The following is a 20415-nucleotide window of genomic DNA, read 5'->3' as shown; positions in this document are numbered from 1 at the left end:
CGATTATTAAGTTCGATTAATCGGATAAACAATAAAATACATTTTTTTTAAATGGCTCCAGTGATGGACTACTAGTCAGGAATGTCGGGATCCGTCCCGGCTGTGGCGTCTCAGTATATTGCGAGCTGTAGGTCGCGGTATACTGAGCTTAGGGTGACGGGAGGACGCTAGTTTGTGTCCTCCCGTTACCCTTAGGAGAACTATGGGGAAAAGCCCTGACCCCATAGTTCTCCTTTAAAATGCATTCAGGTACCCAAACTATTAACAATATGGCACCTTTTTTGTGTATCACTCGGCTGTAACACTTTAAAGTGACACTAAACTCAGAAGTTAAACTTTCCTAAGTGAATGTATTCAAGTACTTTATTTGCAAAAATGTCTTATTTGTCTTATTTGTGTATAACCCAGCTGTAGATCCTCAAATCATCTCTGAATTGGTGCTGACACTGTCCTTCCTTCTGGAGGATGGCTACTTTTGTTCCCCATGGTCCCTGTGTGTGTTGTAAAGTAGTCATCGATCCAAGCTCACTCCTGTGATGGACTACAATCTCAATACAAATTAGTAAACTAAACGTAATCTAAAGCAAGTGGGCGGATGAGGCGTTCAGACTGTACCGTGATTTTCCAGATCTGTATGAAGCCAGCATAATAACCAGGCACAAAGCATTTTCAGAAGGAGAGTAACAATAGCAGTCTTTAGATTTCTCTCAATGTCTAAATTCCCGCTATGAACAAAATAGATGGGAACAATTATAATGACTGCATCTCGGTATATTATTTATCTTAGGGATGTAAAAAAATGTACATCACATCCTTTTAAAATAATTTTTGTCAATCTCGCTTATCCGCAAGACAAAATATATACAGTGATTGATAAGTGCAGAAGAGTTTATTTTACAAGTAGAAATACTAGTCATCCACACAGAAGACTTCAGTTTAAACAGTCATTGTGAAATGTAATCCCACTACTTTTATACACTTTTTAAGAGGGAGTGTTAGCTTTTGCCACTGCCCCACAGAAAAATATATTGTACATATTTCACTATTAGGCTTAGTTCACACCAGAAACTGCATCACAACCGCATACGTCTGCGCAGTTACACTGAGATCTGTTTTGATGCAATGCGTTTGATACGTTTTTGTTCTGCACTAGAAAATGCTAATTAGGCATGCAGGTCACTTCCTTTTCCTATCAGAGCATTTCCTACGCTTGTTTTGTTCGTTTGGGAGCTCAGTCATGCTTTCTTTATATGTTTGAGCAAAAGTGGACTCACCACATTGCTGTTTCTGTAGCCTGTTCATCGCACCAAAATCAGGGTTCAACTTTTCACAAATCTCTCTCCACTTGGCCAACTTCTGACGATTGTTTTTATATTGGGGATGTTTGCTGTCGTACAGCAGGGGACAGTCCCGCACATATCGGATAAATTCCTCAGCATCCACACCTTCCTTCTCTGCTATTTCTCTCCACACTACAACCAGGAAGTCCCTGGATGATGACATTCAAATCTGAGTCATTTTTTAAAAATGCGTTTGCAACGCGTTCCGGTGCGTTTGAACCACGTTTTGATGCAGTTAAAGTAGGACAAGCGATACTTTTTCTGACTGCAGTTGAACTGACTGCAATGGTGTGAATTAGGCACAAGAAAGCCCATAGGAAAGCATTGTGATGTATTTTGACTGCAGCAGTCAAAATAAACAGACTGCATCACAACTGCATATGGTGTGAACTGGCCCTTAGTTAACTTTTTTTTTTTGTTAACGTATTTAAATACTTTTTTGTGAACCGGCAGATCTTTTTTTTCTATAAAAAGCCTGTCACTACGAGATTTTTTGTAACTCACAGAAGAATTTACAGTGAAAGGAAAATATATCTGGATACCTTGATGATCTTATACTATCATTCTTTCAATCAGAAGTGTGTATGTTATAAAGAATAATATGCACTTCCTGTAAATGAATATTAGAGGTTCCATTTTCAAGTGTAAAGCCGTGTTAACGAGATCCCTCTTAGAACTAGGTCTATGGTCACTAGCCATATGCAATGGTTTACGTATTTTGAATTAAATGCAGAGGATTATGGGTATACGTTTGTCACTTTACTATCAGTCCCTTTGCTTTGGGTTAGTCTTTTCAGATGCTTGAAATAGCAGGACACAGGATAGGAGTCCTGAGTCAGAAAAGTCATACTTGACGCAGAGAACACGTGGCGTCCGGTATACAGTAATACACTACAACACATACTCTGACTCGCCAATGTTGGTGTGGCATCCCTGACACATCCTCTTATGTTTCAGAAGTCTGTCTGTCCGTGAAAAGGCCTAACAAAGAAGAGGGAACACAGATTATGTCAAGGAAACAGATTAGAACATCAACAAATTGATTAAATAGATTACTAAATAGTAGCAGCTTCCTGCACAAAAGAGTAAGCAGAATTTAACCCTCGTGAGAATTCCTCTTGAATAGTTCCCATCTAAATAGGCTTGGGCCCCATTCATATGGGACAAACAAAAAGATACCATGTCGCACTCCTTACCGGAAAAACCCACCGTTAGAGAACTATGGGGTTAAGGCTTTCCACATAGTTCTCCTTAGGGTAACGGGAGGACACAAACTAGCGTCCTCCCGTCACCCTAGGCTCAGTATACCGCAAGCTGTAGCTCGCGGTATACTGAGACGCCGCAGCTGAAGCGGATCTTGACAATTATGTCTGGATCCGCCCAGCTGCGTGACCAGCTGCGTGACTGACAGCTGGCTCTGCCTATCTAGAGGCAGAGCCAGCTGTACCCGCCCCCTCCCCCGTCCGTTCCGCCAGTCAGCGCTCGCGGATCGGAGCGGAGAGGAATCCAGCCCCTCCCCTGTCACGGCAGAGAGCCGTGACAGGATCCAGAGGGGAGCGAACGACGGTATGTGTTCGCTCACCTCCCGATCTACTGAGCCGACCTGTGACAGTCTCATTGTCACAGGTCGGCTAGAACTATGAGGTGAGTGAAAAGCACTCACCTCATAGTTCTCCTTTAAATGAGGCGGGGTGCTTGTAGTGACCCGCGGATGGCGCCGCCAAACAGTATAAAGATGAATAAATGTCACCAGCACACCACCAGTATTGCAGCCCAAAGAGTTTGTTCATTGGAATGTCATGTCACCAATTAACTCTTTGGACTGCAATACTGGTGGTGTGCTGGTGACATTTATTCATCTCCATTCATATGGGGACACATGCCATGTTCTGGGATTCCTGCGGCAAGAACCTACGGAGAATTGCTGCAGCATTGAAGTTAATGACAGGGTGACAGTAGCCACATCTCTCAGCGGCAATCCGCATGTAATCATACATTGTATAATTACATGCGATGTGGGATAGATGATTGCTGCTGGACGCAGGTTAGATGCATCCACGGACAATCATCTATCCCAAACTATATGTAAATCGTACCATGTACGATTACATGTAGAATGCCCCCGACAGATACGGCTGCTGCAATTAATTTGAACAGGTACAGGAGCTGCATCTGAACAGGGACATCTGGCATTCTTGCTGAAGGAATCCACAGGGTCTTGCCACAGGCATGCCAGAATGCCCTCGGTGAATGGGGCTTCACTTCAACTAAGGGTATCACGCAAGTATATTCAATATTTTGAATCTTTTATTGTCCGATAAATGGAATGCGATTTAATTCTGGAATGTAATGTGAACACTCTGCAAAAATCCAAAAGCATCATAATGTTTTATCAGAATAAAATTAAAATCCGTTTGACATACAATTCCTTTAGTAGACATAAGTGGGATTATTCAAGTAAAAATAAAATAAAAAGCTCCCATGTACTGGATTATGTAACCTTGTAAACTCAGCGCCTAGTTTACGGTCTTCCATTGGTCACATTTGGGTAAAGCTGTGTCTGTTAGTTTAGATAGGCATACTTCTGGCTGTATGTGAATAGGAGGAGATAGTCAGGAGAGGAGCAGCTGAGGAGCAGAGGAGTTATGTTTATATTTATACAGGAGCGCTGACTACAGCAAATCCTACACTGTCAATGACCCGATCACCAGAGTTTCTTTAGCCACAATTGCTACCTGGTTACAGGAATTGCCTAGTCCTGGTATAGAGCAAGAAATAAAGACCGGAGATAGTTTTCTGACATTTTATCTTTGCATTGTTTAGCTAGAAAACTTCAGAAAAATGTTTAAACATTTTTAGACATGCAGACAGGACTTTAAAATGCCACGTCAGAAATACCTTACTAGTGGAGCATAAAGAAAGCACTGTAGTTTATAAATCCCATCTATTGTTACCCATATTATGCAGCATGGAAGACCGGGTCCTTAGCACAACCTGGAATGGCTACTTTTTAATTACTGGGCATTTCGGTTAAGCAATATCTTTGACAAATAAGCTGGCAGGCCTTAAAAGTGTTCTGAAACTGGATGCTAAGTACATTATAAAATTATGTCATGCACCCCTTTGATGGTTGGCGCTGGAGTTCATTTAAAGAACCCTATAACAAAGGTCACCCCTGCTGCTGTCTGATGAAGCACTGCACAAATAATAATGACTTTATGTATATCTTACGTTTAGTTTACAATTATTTCCCAAGACCAAGAAAAGAACAGCAAAAAATAAAGTGAATGAGGGTATTTACCTGCTGGCATCGCTCGCATTGGTATGGTTTCTCTCCACTGTGGACCCGTTTATGTCTGTCCAGATGGTACTTCTGAATAAACTTCATGTCACACATGTCACACTCATATGGGCGCTCTCCTACAAAACAGCATGTCACATGGATATTGTACAGGCAAGGCACTATTCAAAGCCAAGGGCACATTGGAGGAAATGTATCAAAACTGGAGGAGGCAGAATCTGGAGCAGTTGCCCATAGCAACCTATCAGCTTCTCTTTTCAGTTTGTTCAGTTAAGCATTGAGATGAAAAGCTGATTGATTGCAATGGTCAACTGCTCCAGATTCTGTTTCAGTTATGATAAATTACCTTCAATGTATTTTAACCTTACCTGTGTGGATGTATATATGCCTCTTGAGATGGTAGCTGCTCCTGAAGGCCCCATAGCAGTGCTCACAGATGAAATTCTTGGGTATATGTAGTGAATATGGATTGTTCTCCTCTGCTAGCACCATCTGCAACAAAAGAGTTTGTTGGACTATACAGTCTTTTAAAATGACACTAAACTCAGAAGGTAAACTTTCCTGAGTGAATGCATTCAAGTACTTTATGAACAAAAATGAATCTTATTTGTGTATCACCCGACTGTAGATCCTCAAATCGTCTCTGAATTGCTGCTGACACTGTCCTTCCTTCCTTCTGCAGAGTGACTACTTTTGTTCCCCATGGTCCGTGTGTGTTGTAAAGTAGTCACCGCTCCAAGTTCGCTCCCATGATAGACTATAATTTCAATACAATTTAGTAAACTAAATATGAGATTATAGTCCATCATGGGAGTGAGCTTGGAGCGGTGACTACTTTACAACTATCAAAGACCAAATGGTTCCCACCAATCAACGTCATCAAAGAGTACAGATGGAAAATGTTTGTTTAATCAATGGTCAAAAAGAAGGCCATAATCTTTGTGTTTAAATAGAATATAAATGTTTTATTAAACCCCCAAAAATCACATATATATGCAGATATCCAATTCTAAAGAATATATTGGTCCCCATAACCCCCCTCCCCCCCAACAAATGATAAATAAAAAACAATTCGGCTCTATGTGCATTATCTTTTTTTAGAATTCTGCATATACTACTTTACAACTATCAAAGACCATATGGTTCCCACCAATCAACGTCATTAAAGAGTCCAGATGGGGCCCTTTTTGGGGGTTTAATAAAATATCTATATTTTTTTAAACACAAACGTTATGGCTTTTTATTGACCATTGATTCAACAAACATGTGTTCCATCTGGACTCTTTAATGATGTTGATTAGTGGGAACAATTTGGTCTTTGATAGTTTTGTCAGCAAAGAGAGAGTCCATTTGGAAAACAGCAAACTATGTGTGTGTACATATACATTGAATTGTCCTGCTTTAAGGATTTTTGAACTGTAGATCCAGCAGCCTTGAGTTTTGAACGTAAACATTTTTTCCTTTTTTGCTCTCCTTGGGTTTCCCAGTTGTCTTTTGCTTTGCGACTACTTTACAACACAAGGGGACCATGGGGAACAAAAGAAGCCACCCTCCAGAAGGAAGGACAGTCGGCACCAATTCAGAGATGATTTGAGAACTTACAGCCGAGTGATACACAAATAAGATACATTGTTATTAGGCAAGGGACATGAATACATTTTTAAAGTTTAACTCCTGAGTTTAGTGTCACTTTAAATTCAAAAGTTAAAAAACAACAACTCTACGTATAGTTTTTAATCAAATATGTTAAATTAAAATAGTCATAAGTAAATGAGTAGCTTAACTTACAGGCTGAGTGGGAATGCATATCTATAAAAGTTTGTATATTAAAAAATTGTTAAACAGAATTTACAGCAAAATGAATGCAAACACACAAAAACTTTTTCAAGAAAACTTTTCGTTTCACAATAGAATTCAAAGAAACGCACCATTGTTTTTCTCGATCTCAAAAACAAGAAAAAACATTATTCTCCGTCACTTAACATCCATACCTTCTTGTGGGTTTTGCTAGCTTTGGAAACCAAAGAAGGCTGATCTCTAAGAAGAATTGGCTTTGAAGTCTCTTTACGTTGTTCCTACAAAAAAAATGAAGGAATTAGCAGATATAAAAAGAATCTGAAGAAGCAAATGACAAAACACAACCTAAGAAATAATGTAGAGAAAACAGGAGAAATGTTTGTGTATGGTATGCAAACCTTTCTTTAGTTTTCAATATTAGAAAATGGTTAATGTTACCCTGTCAGTACATGGTTGAAAGAAAAAAAAAAAAAAGCCAGCCTGTAACACAAGATGGTATGTACTTAGCTCTCTGGTGGCCTGTGTGTTTGTGTGATGTAAAACTGTATTGCTGATCACCCAACAGATGTAAGTATCCAACACTTCCATGTGTGGAATGCCTGCTTTCCCACCAAATGCTGAGGTTCCTACAACCAGCTTGTACATCCTTTAGTGACCTACAAGCCAGCAGTAGAAATCACAGCGTCCGGTGGGGGAGCAGTGTAGACTAAATGCATCAGCTGGAGATCAGCAATGCAGCAGAGTTTTACCACACAGGTCATCAGAAAGGTAAGTACAGGCAGTCCCTGGGTTACGACCAATTGAGGGACTACAGGTTTGTTCTTAAGTTGAATTTGTATGCAAGTTGGGACAGGTACATTTTTTAGGTGCAACTCCAGCCAAAATCTTTTTGTTTTTTTTTGTTTTCGGTTTAATCCCTGCAAAGTTTGTTTTGCTGTGTGTGCCCCTGTCCAGAAGATTTCACCTCACTTTCTGTCCCTGTGACATCCGGATTGTGAAAATTATGGGTTGTCGTAGAAACAAGGATTATTGATAAAGCTTTAGTGGAGACACCTTTTTCCCATGATCACTGTTACAGGAGTGAATTTCCCTTCCTAGGGGTAGATGTCCTTTCACTTCCTGTTGTCTCAAGGACAGGAAGTGATATTACATCTTTCTAATGAGGATACAGGCGGCAGTAAAAACCTCACAGTGACCCGGAAGAAGAGGTGGGCACCCCTCGTCTGCACGTCTAACAAGAGCCAACTTCCTGTAATGTACGTACAGTAATACAAACCAGACCCAAAAAAGTGGGCACTCCTCGTCGGCACGAGCACGGTAGCATTACAACTACCCCTGCTGTACAGTAATAGCCTCCGTTTATAAGTAGGAGTCCTATGTAAGTCGGATGAATCTAACTCGAGGACTGCCTGTAAGCAGCATCTCATTTTACAGGCTGGAGTAATTTTACTTTCAACCCAGTCACTTCAAATCCACTATCAATTTTATTTATGTTGTGTCCCATTGGAAAGCGTTTCCATCACTTCTGACGGGGAAAAAAAAAAGAAGTCAGTGAAAAATCTCTACAAAAAACCCTCTTAGCTGTCTCAAAGTACAAATGTCCCCCAGCCGGATTATGGCTGTAGATTGTCAGATTCAAATAAAACTATTGAAATGAGCAGAGCAATGTCTATAATATCTCCCTCATAAGCAACCAATATACCCACTGGACATCAACAACAACTGCCTGAATGCTTCCCCCCCCCCTCCCTTTTTTTGCTGTTCGATGTACTGTAATATATGCCGCCGACGTTCAGGCAATTGTTACTCCACTGTGCAATTGTTACTAGACTGTTTCTGTACCTATTGCAATTTGAAAACCTAATAAAACAAATTGAATGTGCATTCCAAGCAACACAGCAACTTAGGTCCATATACTCAATCACATACCGACTCCTCTGTATCTGAGATTTCAGTTACATCTTCCACATCATCGTCATCATCTTCACCTTCATCGCTCCCTACAGTACGTGATAGACTGGCACTCAACATCCCCAGCTTCTTACCCGCTGCCGAATGCAGCAGACTCAGACCGGATATTCCCTCGCAGCCCAGCAGACGGCGCTGTAACAGTTACATTGTTGCATTTCCACACTAATGGTCATACAGAAACATTTACACATATACTATGTATATCAATTCACCATATGAGCACATTCACAGATCTGACAACAGAACATCGAACAGCATTATACAGAAAAACAATAAGAGTTTAGAGTATACAGCTATACTTACAATGCAGGAATCTATACTTTTTTTAAAAATTGTAAATATTTTTATTACCAATATGTTAGCTTTTTAATTAACTGCTTTAAAAATGAGAAACTAATATGGGAAAGGCCATTGCTACTCATCATCGTGCGGCTTTGCTGACATTTTGTTCATTATTCACTTATTGGGCGCAAGTATGGAAATTGTTTTATATTTAGGTCCCCATAAAAAGTTTAAGTACCCCTAAAATTTAGCATTCTCCCAAAAAGTTTCATAGGGTTTTAACTAAGGATTAGGGATACACCAATACCAATTTTCCAGACAGAGTACCGATACTTTTCCTCAAGTACTCGCCAATACCAACGGACAGTTTTTCTAAAACAATAGAGACTAATGATTTTAGGGCAATGGTGGAGCACCAGGGCCAGGTTGCAGCTGAAACCCTCGTAGCCTTGCCACCGACTCCAAGCTGTAGAGGGACTACAAATCTCAGGAACACATTCCTCTATAGCTGATGGTATTATTAGAATACCATCAGCCATTGAAGGCTCCAAATCCCAGCAATACATTATACAGCACTGCAGAAAAAGAGTATGAATTTGCTACACACTTTGTGCTGCTTCTCTGCTCCGGGGTGCCAGCCTGATGTCTCGGGCAAAGGGTCTCAGAAAGGGGAGATGTGCAGGCGGCGGAAGTGGTGTCAGCAGACGCCATGTGGTCCCCAGAAGACTGCCACAAGGTCCCCAGCAAGCGCAGGACGTCAGGTAGACAAATTAATTTGAAAATTTAAAGTGGACCTTTACCCCCCTTTTACTAAAAAATCACATCAGTGTGCAGCTCTGCATGCTGATTTATAATCATCTTACATTCATTAAACAAATTTGTTTTTCATTTACTTACAATAGAATTCATCTACTTCCTGGTCCACTTCTGGCACAAATTCTGTAATCTTGCCCAAGTATTGCATCCTGGGAAGGTTACATCAGCAGAGCACTGCTGGAAAATCTTATCTGTAATCTCATGAGATGGCTGATATTCTGGGCAAAATACCGATAGTACAAAAACGGGTGAATCCCTAGCTTCTCTCCTCCCTGGTGGGTGACAGCTGCAAGCTTCCGTTTGTGTCCCCTCCGATCCACGCAGCTCTCGCCTGCCTGTGCCTGTGCAGAAGCAGTGGGGATCAGAGGGGCATTGAGCCGATCCAGCTGCCGGTGCCCAGCGGGGAAGAGAAAACCTGTCAGGAGGTCGAGCGGGGAGGAGACAGCTATTAGGAGGCCAAGCGGGGTGGTGCAGGATGAAAGCACCACTCCTGTGACAAGTGGAGCAGTCTGGATGGAGAGCAGAGCACAAACACTCACACAGCAATCAGTACCGATTGTTACACAATATAGTATGAGTTACTGTAACCCCTATTAGGAATGAGACGAAAGCGCTCTACATCACTTCCTGTTCATTCATGATTGTGGACATAGTAACTCATACCATGAGTTTATGAATGGACAAGAGCACTCAGTATAGAGGCTTCCTGTTTATTCATAACAGGGGCTGCAGAAAAAAACATTGACGACTCTGTGTCCTCAATCTCTTTATGTTAAACGCTAAATATCAGGGGTCTGTTTAGACTAGCTACGAGACTATCAGCAAGAAGCTTGGGGAGAAGGAAACAACTGTTGGAGCAATTATTCACAAATAGAAGGAATACAAAATAACCATCAATCGCCCTCGGATCAGCCCAGAACTACACGGGAGGAGCTTGTGAATGATCTCAAGGTAGTTGGAACCACAGTCACCAAACAAACCATTGGTAACACAATACACCAGGGATTGAGATCCTGCTGCTCCCGCAAGGTCCCCCTCCTCAAGAAAGCACATGTACAGGTCCGTCTGAAGTTTGCCAATGTACATCTAAAAATGATTCAGAGAAGGATTGGGAGAAAGTGCTACGGTCAGATGAGACCAAAATTGAGCTCTTTGGCATTAACTTGACTCACCTTTTTTGGAGGACGAAAAATGCTATGACCCCAAGAACACCATCCCTACAGTCAAGCACGGAGGTGGAAACATTATGCTTTCGGGCTGTTTCTCTGCTAAAAGGTACAGGCCAACTTTGCCGCATTGAGGGGCCAATGGACGGGTCCATGTATTTTAAAATCTTAGATGAGAACCTCCTTCCCTCAGCCAGAACACTGAAGATGGGTCGTGGATGGGTCTTTCAGCATGACAATGACCCAAAACATAGAGCCAAGGCAGCAAAGCAGTGGCTGAAGAAGCACATTAAGGTCATGGAGTAGCCTAGCCAGTCTCCAGACCTTAATACTATAGAAAATTTATGGAGGGAGCTGAAACTTCGAGTTTAGAGAAGATCTGTAAAGCAGAGTGGACCAAAATCCCTCCTGAGATGTGTGCAAACCTGGTAACCAACTACAAGAAACGTCTTACCTCTGTGCTTGCCAACAAGGGCTTCTCCACCAAGTACTAAGTCATGTTTTGCTTGGGGATCAAATATTTATTTTACTCAGTGAACTGCAGCTCAATGTATAACATTTGTATCATGTGTTATTTCTGGATTTTTGGTTGATATTCTGTTTCTACCATTTAAAATACACCTATGATAAAAAAAATTATAGACCTTTTATTTCTTTGTAAGCGGGCAAAACAAAATCTGCAGAGGATCAAATCATTATTTGCCACACTGTATTTCAGCTCTCAACCGAACTTCCAAGCCCTCAAATGTCTGGCGTCATAACTGATCACATGTGTAGCACCATGGCAACTGCAATCCAAATACAGGCTAAGATGGCACCTTCCTTGGCTGCAAAGGATAGGAGGTCGTAGTTCCACTTTAAATATAAAGGAGAATGAATAGTTGGATGATCAGATCTATTCAATATTCAATTAAAATGAACAAATGTTGAGGCGGTCCTAGAAAACCAATAAGATGAATGAAACGGTGAGCTCTTCCCAGTAAGCAGTAATATACTAACTGTGTTTCTGTGTAAATGAGCCATCTTGAATCACTTGTCAATGTTCTGTAGAGGGCCACAAATCTGTTCTGAAGTCTCTTGTCACAATTAGTTCATAACAGCCCTAAAAAAAATAAAAAATATATATATTACAAAAACTGTCCATTCACTTTTTAGCACAGAAGGTAGAGTGTCAGAACAGAGGTTACATCGTTATTACTTCTAAACAGACAGCCGTCGGTATGTGCAGCTATCCTATCGGGGGAAGTCACACACCCAATCAACACCCATGACATTGATATCTCAAAAGTGACACTAACCGATTGGAAAAATCTATCTTGTACAATCAATTTCCCAAACATCAGCAACCAGAAGGTGCACAAAACCCACAGACACATTTCCCACTCTGATTCTCACCGAGCATAAACCAGCTGAAATTCCCTTTGTGGGTGCCACCAATGAGCACTCCTCACTGCACTGGACTGCGTACACAATGTTCATCTTGTGTTTTGGCGTTGGGTCTTTTGGGTGAACCAGTTGTTGTCTCAGTGTATCGCTGGGTTTAAAGCAGACGGGGATGTGATGTTTTTTTTAAAACCCTTCAGAGTTTCTCAGACACCCCAGCTACATATGGGATGACCAAACTTCTGTCTGTCATGCTTTTCACCCTCACTAGTAGTACTCTTGGCATTCTTTCCTCTACTTTTTTTCGTAGTGACAAAAGCCCAGTCTGGATACCCGCAAGTTTTAAGGGTGAGACATCTATTGTCTGCCACATACAATGCTGTTTTAACACCTCTCTCTGGGCAGGTTAATAACACCTCCTAGACTCAAATTATACAAATGCAATCAACACCTGGCTGTGACTAACAGATTATGTGGATTGGAGCGACATTCACCATATTTATTCCCAGAGAGTTTTTGTACGAGTCATTCTGAATTGAGAAAGCTGGTTGGATGACCAGTGAAACATCTTCAAGAAAAATACAGCAAGTCCATTTGCCTTGACTTCTTTTTTACAGATATACCATGACCTGGAAGAATGAGAACCTTCACAGACATACAATCTGTAAATGGTTATATTTTTCAGGTTCTCGTTCTCTCGTTTGTGAAACACAATTCCCCAATAGAGGAATCACACAGCGGCTTAGTGGTTAGCACTTCTGCCTTGCAGCACTGGGGGTCCCTGGTTCAAATCCCAGTTTGCATGTTCTCCCTGTGCTTGTGTGTTGTGTAGGTTTCATCCCACACTTCAAAGACATTCTGGAAGGTTATTTGGCTCTTGTCTAAATAAACTATGTATGTATGATAGGGACTAGGGATGTCCGATACCGATACAAGCATCAGTATCGGGGCCGATATAGGGCATTTTGACAAGTACCTGTACTTGTCAAAATTCCCCCTATACGCCGAAGATGGCGCTGTTTTTTTTCTTTACTGACCGTAACGAGCGCCGCGTCACTGCTGCTCCAGGTGGGGTCCTAATTTAGGTGGCCGGCGACTGCCCAGAAGACCCCACCTGGTGCGCCGCCCACCGGAGCAGCAGTGATACGACGCTCCTCTCCAGCTCAGCACCGACGACGTCCTCACGTGTGAGGAAAATCGTTCGGCACATCGATCGAGGCAACCGTGAGTGAGGCGGGGCCTGGGCTTAGTGTGAACAACAATAATCTATTGCTGCAGTGTATTCTATATGTACTGCACAGTACACATTCCCTATACACTGCAGCAATAGATTTACAATTATCCTCTGCTAATCTGAATAGGTTAAATGATCCGTAGTACAAATACATATTATGTACTATGGATCATTTAACCCATTCATGTTAGCAGGGGAGAATTGTAAATCTATTGCCGCAGTGTATTCTATATGTAGTGCATGTGCAGTTCATATTCCCAATACAATGCAGCAATAGATTTACAATGATCACCTGCTAACATGAATAGGTTAAATGAGATCCATAGTACAACTACATGATTTAACCTATTCATGTTAGCAGGGCAGAATTGGGAGCGCCTCCCACAAGCTGAGCACCGAGACGCAATGCAGCGATTCTGCCCAGCGCCGACTACAAGAGGCACCGCGTGAGGCAACAGGGATCGGAGTGAAACTGAGTGAGGGAAGCTGGGACAGGGCTGGCTGTAAATCTATTGCTATAGTGTACTGGACGTGTGTAATGTATATGTAGTACATATATACAGCATACAGCACACACCTCCACTACAGCAATCGATTTACAATTCTCCCCTGCTAACATGAATAGGTAAATCATGATCCATAGTACATAACATGTAGTTGTGCTATGGATCATTTAAAGTCACCTGTCCCTTTAAGAAAAAGTATCAGTAATTGGTATCAGAATGTACATGAGGGGAAGTATTTGGTCTTGAAAAAGGGGTATCGGGACATCCTTAATAGGGACCTTAGATTGTAAGCTCCGTGAGGGCAGGGACTGATGTGAATGGGCACTCTGTAAATTGTCAGCGCTCTATAAATACCTGTAATAATAAATCTCCAGTGGCAGCTTTATAAAGCCGCTGCACACCCACTGCTATTTGAACAGTGGCTGCATCTAACAGGATTCAGTCCATTTTTAAATGGACTTTTGTTAAGTCTGGTGGTGCTTGCAGGGCCTCCCACATCTCAAATTTCTACCGATTCTGAAATTCAAGCCGTCTATGGCCAACTTTAGTATCTTAGGACTACAGAACCCCCTACTACGTTATAAAAATGTGACGAGGAGGTGTTCTGTAGTCCTACCACTTCCTGTGCTTGGCGACAATGCTGTTCCTCTACAGATTCAATACAGTGAGTGAGCATTGTCACCCTAGGAAAGGAAGTGCATGTTACAGGCAGGATCACCAGGTAAACATGAAGCTTGGAAAACTAAACCTAATGCAGCAACCCCATCCAAGAACTGGAGAGTTGTGATATGTTACTTTTTGTCTTCACACCAATGGGATCATTATAGGGCAGCCAGTAACACCACCTTCACATCCTACTGCAAGTAACAGACCCAGGCCAATAGTGAGCAGTGAACAAAGGAGGAATGTCTGATGTCCCATGTAGGTGAGTGGAGAGGGAAGCACAGAGCTTGATGAGTGAGCTGTGTTGTGGGGGTGGGGAGCAGCACCCCCCACACACTGCCTAGCTTCCTATGGAAGGAGGAGGAGGGGGTCTGCTCCCTGCCCGAGCATCACTCACACAGCTCTACATGTACAATGGTGACGAGCACACACATACACGATGCAGACCGTTATGCACACTACAAATAATAAACACCTACAGTGGCTGCACATGATAATTACACCATATCACCATGCCGCCTATTGTACGCCTAGAAGAGGTCACAGGCTGCACCCCCCCACCCGCTCTATTCCCCTGTATTTTACCAGCGGCTGCAGGTACATGCGTGCAGCCATATCACCGCGATAATATGTGTACACACGCCAGGCCTACACCAAATACCTGTTCCTCCGCGACTTGCCTCGTATCCCACTTCTCCCGCTGCTCCGGAATCGTTCCCCGGGACTTCCGGTACGGCGGAGCATGCGCAGTGTATGCCTGTCGGCGCACAGGCGCCATCTTACTAGAGGCAGCTTCTCTGGGCGCGCGCGCTGGACCATCAGTTTATTTACATAAAATTAAGTCAGGCATCGCGTATATTCTGAACACGGAGTCTTCCATTTAATTAGGACTCCATTAACACTATTTAGTATTGCAGCGTAAGATCACATCATCACGGCCATAGCCTGTCAGGAGAAACAGGGCTCTGATCTATTTTTCTCAAAATGTTAGTTATCCTTTGTCTTTAAGGGCTTGTTCACATCAAATGCAGACCAGACCTGCATAAGTTTCTGCACACGCAGTGCAGTGTGTTTTGCCGCGTTTTTGATGCGTTCTGGGCTGTTTTTGTAAAAACAAATTGGTGTTTGCATGCGTTCCAGAGCAGGAAAAATAGGGCTTGCTGCAGTTTTTTCACATGCTCTGGGACTGAACGCTGCTGCGTAAACTAGTGCCCGAAATACCTATTGGAATACATTGGACGCAGTTTTGATCCGTTCTGTAACTGCTCTGCTCTGCACCTGGTGTGAACTAGCCCTAATATTTTGAGTCACTGACCTGGAACATATTGCATTGATGAAGTTAGAGTGTCAGCTTAGCAGCCTGGTCGTTTTTAGAAGACAGACAGTGAGGGCCAATTTGCACCAAAATGCTGCACACACTGACGTGCATTGCAAATATGAATGGCCTGAGAAGCACCACAACAAGTGCAAAAGTCCTGTGCCAAATTCACAAAAGCCATGCCACGGTTTTCTTTCCATTTCTAATGAATGAGACAAATTCTTGCAACATTTATACATCCTGGTGCCATTGGTGCAACAAATTCATTAAGAAATATCGGTGATAAGAAAAGTGATGGCAAATAAGACCTTCTCCATGATAGAGTAAATTGTGTGGCACTTGTAAGTATTGTGTCACAGTCAAAACTCTGAGGCAATTCTGTAACAGATTCACACACACTGATAGTTACATGAATCTGACACAGGTTGGGCCTAATGAGTGCCTACGAAAACCCTTTAGAATTCCAGGGTGTACGTCTTGCTGCCATGCATTGCAGCGTACATGTGTTTTTAAGGTGTGATGGGGTGCCATTCACAATAAGGGTTCATTCAGACAGGCAGGCACTTCCATACAGTGTGCATACCTGTAAAATCCCAGAAGGGACAGGAGTGTGTTATTGCAGACAGGAGCCTGTTCTTTCCAATGGGAGGACGCGGCTGCACACAATTACACAGCACTCTCACGCACTCCCAAACCTGTACATGCGTGCAGGTCCGGGTGCCCACACTTGGACACACGCACCCATCTGAATGAGCCATAAGTGGCACTGCAGCACACTAATGCATTGCATTAGCACGCATTACCACACTGGTGTGAATGGGCCCCTAAAAGCAGCTCACATATTTCTCTTATGACAGTTTTATGTTAAGGGAAAAAAAATAGGTTTATGTGTATGTAGAGCTCTTTATGCATGGGTGTTTCCTCATGTTAACAGAACAGCCCTAAGGGCCTATTCACATCAGTAGCAATTCCAATGGAAAAAATGAGGCTAGTTTACACAATTGTGCTCAGTTCCAGAGCTTTAAAAAATGCAGGATGCTGCATTTTCTTCAATGGAACGCATGCAAAAACACATGCATACATGCACTGGAATGCCCTTTAAAACCAACCAACACCAACCGAGACAAAAAACGCACCGGAATACATCAAAAATGCACATACATGCATTTGCAGAAATGCATCCAGATCTGGTCTGAAGATGGTGTGAACAAACCCTTAGAGCAAAATTACACTTTTGCGTTGTGCACAACTGTGCATGTTCCCTTGGCTCAGGACACGTGCCCCTCCTCTTCCTCCAAAGAGTACCAGTGCCCCTTCTCTCCATCAGAAGTGCACCTGTGCCCCTATTCTCCCCCCACAGAGTACCAGTGCCCCTCCTTTCCCTCTGCAGAGACCCAGTGCCCCTCCTTTCCCTATGCAGAGTACCAGTGCCCACCCTTTCCCTCCGCAGAGTACCAGTGCCCCTCCTTTCCCTCTGCAGAGTACCAGTGCCCCTCCTTTCCCTCTGCAGAGTACCAGTGCCCACTCTTTCCCTCCGCAGAGTACCAGTGCCCCTACTTTCCCTCCGCAGAGTACCAAGCCCCTCCTCTTCCTCTGCAGCGTAACAGTGCCCCTCCTCTCCCTCCACAGAGTACCAGTGCCCCTACTTTCCCTCCACAGAGTAGCAGTGCCCCTACTTTCCCTCCACAGAGTAGCAGTGCCCCTACTTTCCCTCCGCAGAGTAGCAGTGCCCCTACTTTCCCTCCGCAGAGTACCAGTGCCCCTACTTTTCCTCCGCAGAGTACCAGTGCCCCTACTTTCCCTCTGCAGAGTACCAGTGCCCCTACTTTCCCTCCACAGAGTACCAGTGCCCCTCCTCTTCCTCTGCAGAGTATCAGTGCCCCTCCTCTCCCTCCACAGAGTACCAGTGCCCCTACTTTCCCTCCACAGAGTACCAGTGCCCCTACTTTCCCTCCACAGAGTACCAGTGCCCCTACTTTCCCTCCGCAGAGTACCAGTGCCCCTACTTTCCCTCCGCAGAGTACCAGTGCCCCTACTTTCCCTCCACAGAGTACCAGTGCCCCTACTTTCCCTCCACAGAGTACCAGTGCCCCTACTTTCCCTCCGCAGCGTACCAGTGCCCCTACTTTCCCTCCGCAGAGTTGCAGTGCCCCTACTTTCCCTCCGCAGAGTACCAGTGCCCCTACTTTCCCTCTGCAGAGTACCAGTGCCCCTACCTTCCCTCCAAGAGGACCAGTGCCCCTCCTCTTCCTCCACAGAGTACCAGTGCCCCTACTTTCCCTCCACAGAGTACCAGTGCATGTACTTTCCCTCTGCAGAGTACCAGTGCATGTACTTTCCCTCTGCAGAGTACCAGTGCATGTACTTCCCCTCTGCAGAGTACCAGTGCCCCTACTTTCCCTCTGCAGAATACCAGTGTTCCTCCTCTCCCTTCGCAGAATACCAGTGTCAACCGAGTACCGGGTTCTCCCTTTTCCTCCACTGAGCACCAATGCCCCCTTTTTCCCCCAATCTGGCATTTATTTTCATATTGACCACTAATGCCAACCATTTCTTCCTTCCACTAACCCTGGGTTTTTTTCCGCCAGTTAATTACCAATGCCAGGAATAGTTTCCTCTCACTGACCACAAATACTGTGGAGGGAATCTATCAACACTGGATCAGAAGAATCTGGAGCAGTTACCTATGGCAACCAATCAGTTTCTCTCTTCTGTTTGTTCAGTTAAGCTTTGAAAATGAAATAGAGAAGCCAATTGGTTGCTATGGGCAACTGCTCTGAAATCTGTCTGCTCCAGTTGATACATTTCCCTTTGTGTATTTTTCCTCCCATTAACCACCAGAACTGGGCATTTTTTCCTCCCCTATCCACTGACACCAGGCACTATTCCTCCCCCAGGCCATCAATGCTGGGCAATATTTTCTCCAGATTTCCAGGGACGCTAGCCACAGACAGCGGACAACTTTTCCTCTTGCTGACCAGCAATACAAGAGGCACTATGACACATACTGCTGCACTCTGTGCATTGTGTTGTACGAAACAAAGTTCTTATCGCTGAACATTACAAACTTCTGACCAAAGTGTTTATTGTCTCAAGAGTTGCTGGTTGCTAAGTAGTTTCTGATTATGTTAATTAAGTTTGTCTTTAAGGTAGTCTCAGACAAAATGTTAGCTCTTTGTTAATTTCCCGTTTGACAATTGTCCCTTTTTGTTAAAAGATGGGAGGCATGCTACTGTCTCTCTAAAATAGTGCACTCTTTTTTGTTTGGGTAAAAACCTTTCTGATCTCTCCTTGTTAAACTGCTGACTAGTAAAAGTGCTTACATACTGTGCATGGAAGTCAGTGCAATATTTTGCGGACTTTTCTCTGTTAAACCAAAACAGTCTAATGTTTTTTCATTAAATATGACTGTTATCCCTCCTGTTCAAAATATGCCCTACTCCAAGGGATCTATTTATTTAAACAATTTGCATGGCCCTCCACCTTGTGAATATATTTGAACGTTCATATATACAGTATATATATAAAAATGAACTGCACCAATAAGCAAACTAACAGCTACAAGGCACTAGAATGTACACCCACTGTGAGTGTGTATACGTGAACATTTAGTTATTCATATTTTAACTTGCTTTTTTTTTCCTGGTTGAAAGTAGTGTGTTGTAATAATACATTATGGCCAGTAGATAGTTAAGGAGCATACAAATTAAATATTTATTTCCTATGCTTCTCAGCTCCATCTAGTGGCCATAATGTATTATTACAACACACTACATTCTAACTGGAATAACATTTATTAAGAACATTTGTTTTGGCACTATAACCACAGGCATTTATTATTACAGGCATTTTTATAGCGCAGACAATTTTTGCAGGGCTTTACAAACTGTACATTCACATTAGTCCCTGCCCTCAAGGAACTTACAATCTAAAGTGTATTCGCTTACAATCTAAGGTGTATTTGCCCAATGCTGCAGATATTCACAGCAAGAGGGAAGTGTTTATAAATAGCCCCCCAAGGGTTTAAATACTGTTTATGGAGTCTGTACAGTATTCCCTCCTTTTTTCTGTGAAATATAGACACTTTAATGGGCATCAATGGGCTGAAAAGTTGCATAGTGGGTGTCCTTTGAACATGTGGCCTTCTCCAAATATTTAAATACTATCTATGGTGTCTGTACAATATTACTGGCTGTTGCCTCTCAAATAAAACTATCTAAAGGGAGAAGGGAGATGACCTGCTATGGGGCTAGTGCACAAACAGAGACGATGTCCACATCCACTTTCGGCATGAGACACCATGAGTCTCGAAGAGAAGGAGCATCAGAAGGAAACAACAGGCCACACTATCCTACTCTTGAACAAGTCCGCTGTTAAGCTACACAGATACCCAGACATAAGAAAAGCCTGTCAATACAGGGCGCCCTATATCAGTTGGATTTACCGACAACAAGGGGGTCCTCCAACTTTAGAGCAGGCTGAACCTGGATGGGAGCGCAGTAGGGAGGTTCTTTACTCATTCCAACAGTAAGAGTTTGAACTTAAAATCTAACGGAAAACAAAAATAAGGTGGCCTGGAGCGAGGACCAGAAAAGAACACTGGTCTAGAGGAACTCTCTCCCTTTTATTAGTTAGAGG

At 43.0% G+C, this 20415-nt stretch overlaps 1 protein-coding gene across 1 annotated transcript; it reads right to left on the bottom strand.

The window, feature by feature from the left end:
* Positions 1-2030: 2030 nt before the first annotated feature.
* Positions 2031-15146, bottom strand: ZNF740 (zinc finger protein 740). Its single transcript, XM_018556217.1, has 7 exons — positions 15121-15146; positions 11673-11775; positions 8368-8541; positions 6633-6716; positions 5010-5133; positions 4642-4760; positions 2031-2321 (listed from the first exon to the last, which is right to left on the bottom strand). The coding sequence occupies exons 2-7, from the start codon at positions 11694-11696 to the stop codon at positions 2232-2234; spliced, it is 615 nt and encodes a 204-aa protein (XP_018411719.1). The 5' UTR covers positions 11697-11775; positions 15121-15146; the 3' UTR covers positions 2031-2231.
* Positions 15147-20415: the final 5269 nt, after the last annotated feature.

The sequence above is a fragment of the Nanorana parkeri genome, unplaced genomic scaffold (genome assembly GCF_000935625.1).
Source record: "Nanorana parkeri isolate BGI_ZX_2015 unplaced genomic scaffold, ASM93562v1 scaffold228, whole genome shotgun sequence".
NCBI lineage: Eukaryota > Metazoa > Chordata > Amphibia > Anura > Dicroglossidae > Nanorana > Nanorana parkeri.
Note: the sequence above shows the minus strand (reverse complement) of the source record. Positions and strands in the feature narration are given on the sequence as shown.

Coding starts and splice junctions, on each gene's coding strand:
- ZNF740 (XM_018556217.1), bottom strand. CDS start 11,696: ATGGCTCATTTACACAGAAACACA. Junction 8,542..11,672: donor CTCATTTACACAGAAACACA/GTTAGTATATTA, acceptor TAACTGTTACAG/CGCCGTCTGCTGGGCTGCGA. Junction 5,134..6,632: donor CTAGCAAAACCCACAAGAAG/GTATGGATGTTA, acceptor CTTTTGTTGCAG/ATGGTGCTAGCAGAGGAGAA.